Source organism: Trichechus manatus, unplaced genomic scaffold (genome assembly GCF_000243295.1).
Source record: "Trichechus manatus latirostris isolate Lorelei unplaced genomic scaffold, TriManLat1.0 scaffold00083, whole genome shotgun sequence".
Taxonomy (NCBI): Eukaryota; Metazoa; Chordata; class Mammalia; order Sirenia; family Trichechidae; genus Trichechus; species Trichechus manatus.
The window spans coordinates 11,706,917-11,709,203 of record NW_004444019.1 but is presented as its reverse complement, the minus strand read 5'-3'; the positions used below and the strand labels follow the sequence as shown (position 1 = coordinate 11,709,203).

General features: G+C 51.7%; 1 protein-coding gene across 1 annotated transcript; it reads left to right on the top strand.

Annotated features, from left to right (window-relative positions):
- The first annotated feature begins 523 nt into the window (after positions 1 to 523).
- LOC101343617 (putative KHDC1-like protein) lies at positions 524 to 1,401 on the top strand. The gene is made up of 3 exons (XM_004381385.1): positions 524 to 644; positions 817 to 999; positions 1,202 to 1,401. Exons 1-3 carry the CDS (start codon positions 524 to 526, stop codon positions 1,399 to 1,401), a joined length of 504 nt encoding a protein of 167 aa, XP_004381442.1.
- The last annotated feature ends 886 nt before the right edge of the window (positions 1,402 to 2,287 follow it).

Sequence of the window (2,287 nt, the reverse complement as noted above, 5' to 3'; positions counted from 1 at the left end):
GATCTGTCATGCTTCACCAGGTTCAGCCAACAAAAATTTAATAGCTGTCCTTTAACACTCTGAAAGGCAGATTTTCTTCTACAGTTCCCTTCTGGGATTTGACTTTTCCTCACAGTATTAATCCTGACCTCCAGTCCTATCCAAATTGGACACTGACCCCAAGTAACAAAATACTTCTGCTGAAACTACTGCAGTAATGTTTGCAGAGCAAGCTTAGAGGGTCTACAAAATCCTTTGAATTTAGGATGAAGAAAATTCTGGCTTCCTGGGCATCAGAGGAGTAATTACTGATCCAGTCATTCAGTTTGGCATGACGAGATTATGCTTAGAGTAGACAATCAGTTAGAGTGGATTTTCTGGAGCAGAACCACGGGTGGTCCAAGAGGTGGGGTTGTGAAATGGTTACTATTTAGCATAGGGGGTGGCCTCCTCTCGACGTTATCCAAGTCCTTTATTAATGAGTTGTCCTGGGCCTAGGGTTTGAACTTGCCCCACTCTGGATCAGGTCTGAGCAGAGGACGACATGGCAGCGAGGACTCGCAGGGAGACCGCTCTCACGGAGAACTCATGGTGGACCATGCCTGAAAACTTTGTGGCTCCATTGGTGTTTTATATGGACGAGGAGCTGGAGGAGCGTATCTTCGGTGAGTGGATCTCGCCCACGTCCAGTCCCCCGACTCCCATCCTTCTCTTCCCGGCTTCCAACCTTCCCCTCCTATCCCACCCCATCTATCCCTGGTCGGTACCCCGAAAGACGGCCCCCAGGAGGTGCTAGGGGCTTATGAGTGTCCCACATCCCACCTCTTGTGCGCACAGGCCCCTGGGACGCTGACCTTCGCCGCATAGAGGAGCACAGCCATACCCTCATTCAGCTGGAACGGTGGTTCTCCGCCTCGGGCCAGACGCGCGTCACGATAGTCGGACCGATTCGGGCAAGGCAGTGGCTGCTGGCCATGGCCCTGAGCTTGGGGTGCTCGGAATTCGAACTTCAGGCCCAAGGTAGGTGGCTCTGTAGCCGGGAAGGGACTGGGAAGGTGTGGATGGGGCAGATGTTTACGGGGCACTCGGCAAGTCCTGGGCTGGAGGTGAGTTCCCCCACCCAGACAGCATAGGGTGGAGAGTCCAGGTCTGCCCTGAGGCCCCAGTCGTGGGCCCGCTTCACCAGCCCGGGGCACTCTATCTTTCTCTCCCCCTCGCGCAGGCCTTGAGATGCTGCAGCACATCCGGAGCCAGGCCCTGACAGACCAAGTTCTGAACTCCTTTCCCATCCTGCAGCCTTACTTCGAAGACCTGGTGGGTGGGCGCGTCTCTCTTTTGGATTCGCAGGCATCCAGTTTAATTGTGGGTTCACAGGCATCGCTTGTTTCCCCCAAGTCTCCTCCTAAATGGTATCTGTACTAGCAAATACAGTCAATAAAATAAGGAAGCTAATGTGCAAGGCCTTTAACACAGTCGTCCTCATTGCTTTGGAAGCGCTTATCCAGCCCCGGAAGGTCTTCTCTGTGCAGGCCCATTGCTGAGGTGTGGAGCCGAGGTGATGAGCCACCCTTTGGGGCACTCTGGGGATCCTTTCCAAGTGAAGCAGTCCCAAACAGAAAAGACATTTCTTCCACACACTGCTGCTCCCACACCGGGTGCCTGGTCAGGCTGCTATAAGCTGTGTGAAAACAGGGGCTTCCAGGAAAGAAGGGACCCTCTCAGGTGCCCCAGGATCCTTCTGGACCTTCATATGCCCCGACAAGTGAGGCAAGAAGAAAGGGGTGTGTGTGTATGTATTCACTAATGGGGACAGAAAATGGTCCCTCACCACCTGACTGGTGAAGCAATACAAATTTAGGTAACCAGGCATTGTCCGGGATTGTCAGAAATTTGGGTGTGGGGTGGGGGAGGGGTAGTTTTCTGGCAGCAAAGGATCCTGAGGTTCCTCAAGCCATGACTAAATGGACTAGACTAGTAAGGCTTCCTAAATCTCCAGTCAAGAACTTTCTCAGGAATGCCAAATCCACATTTGCATCTCTTCTCCAGAGAATATCCAACTAACTGGTTCTCGCTTGAGTTCAGATGTGCTCCTCCCGCAGTCTGTCTTACAACAATTGAGGCAATTACAGCACTCTAGGCTAGAGACCATGGTGTCTTGGAGCAGAGGATAGTGGTGGAAGTCTTAGGAAATGGTTGAATTTGGAATATGTTTTGAATCCAACAGATTTGCTCATTTCAAAGCTTTTGGCCAGTTTGAACAAAAGTTACAGATACTGGATTCTGAGTAGATGAACACTGAGTTTGGCCG

What these genes read in the sequence shown, in the direction of transcription:
- LOC101343617 (XM_004381385.1), top strand. Translation starts at nt 524, where the DNA reads ATGGCAGCGAGGACTCGCAGGGAGACCGCTCTCACGGAGAACTCATGG. An exon ending in GCTGGAGGAGCGTATCTTCG is followed by an intron (nt 645 to 816) that starts GTGAGTGGATCT and finishes TTGTGCGCACAG; the next exon opens with GCCCCTGGGACGCTGACCTT. An exon ending in ATTCGAACTTCAGGCCCAAG is followed by an intron (nt 1,000 to 1,201) that starts GTAGGTGGCTCT and finishes CCCCTCGCGCAG; the next exon opens with GCCTTGAGATGCTGCAGCAC.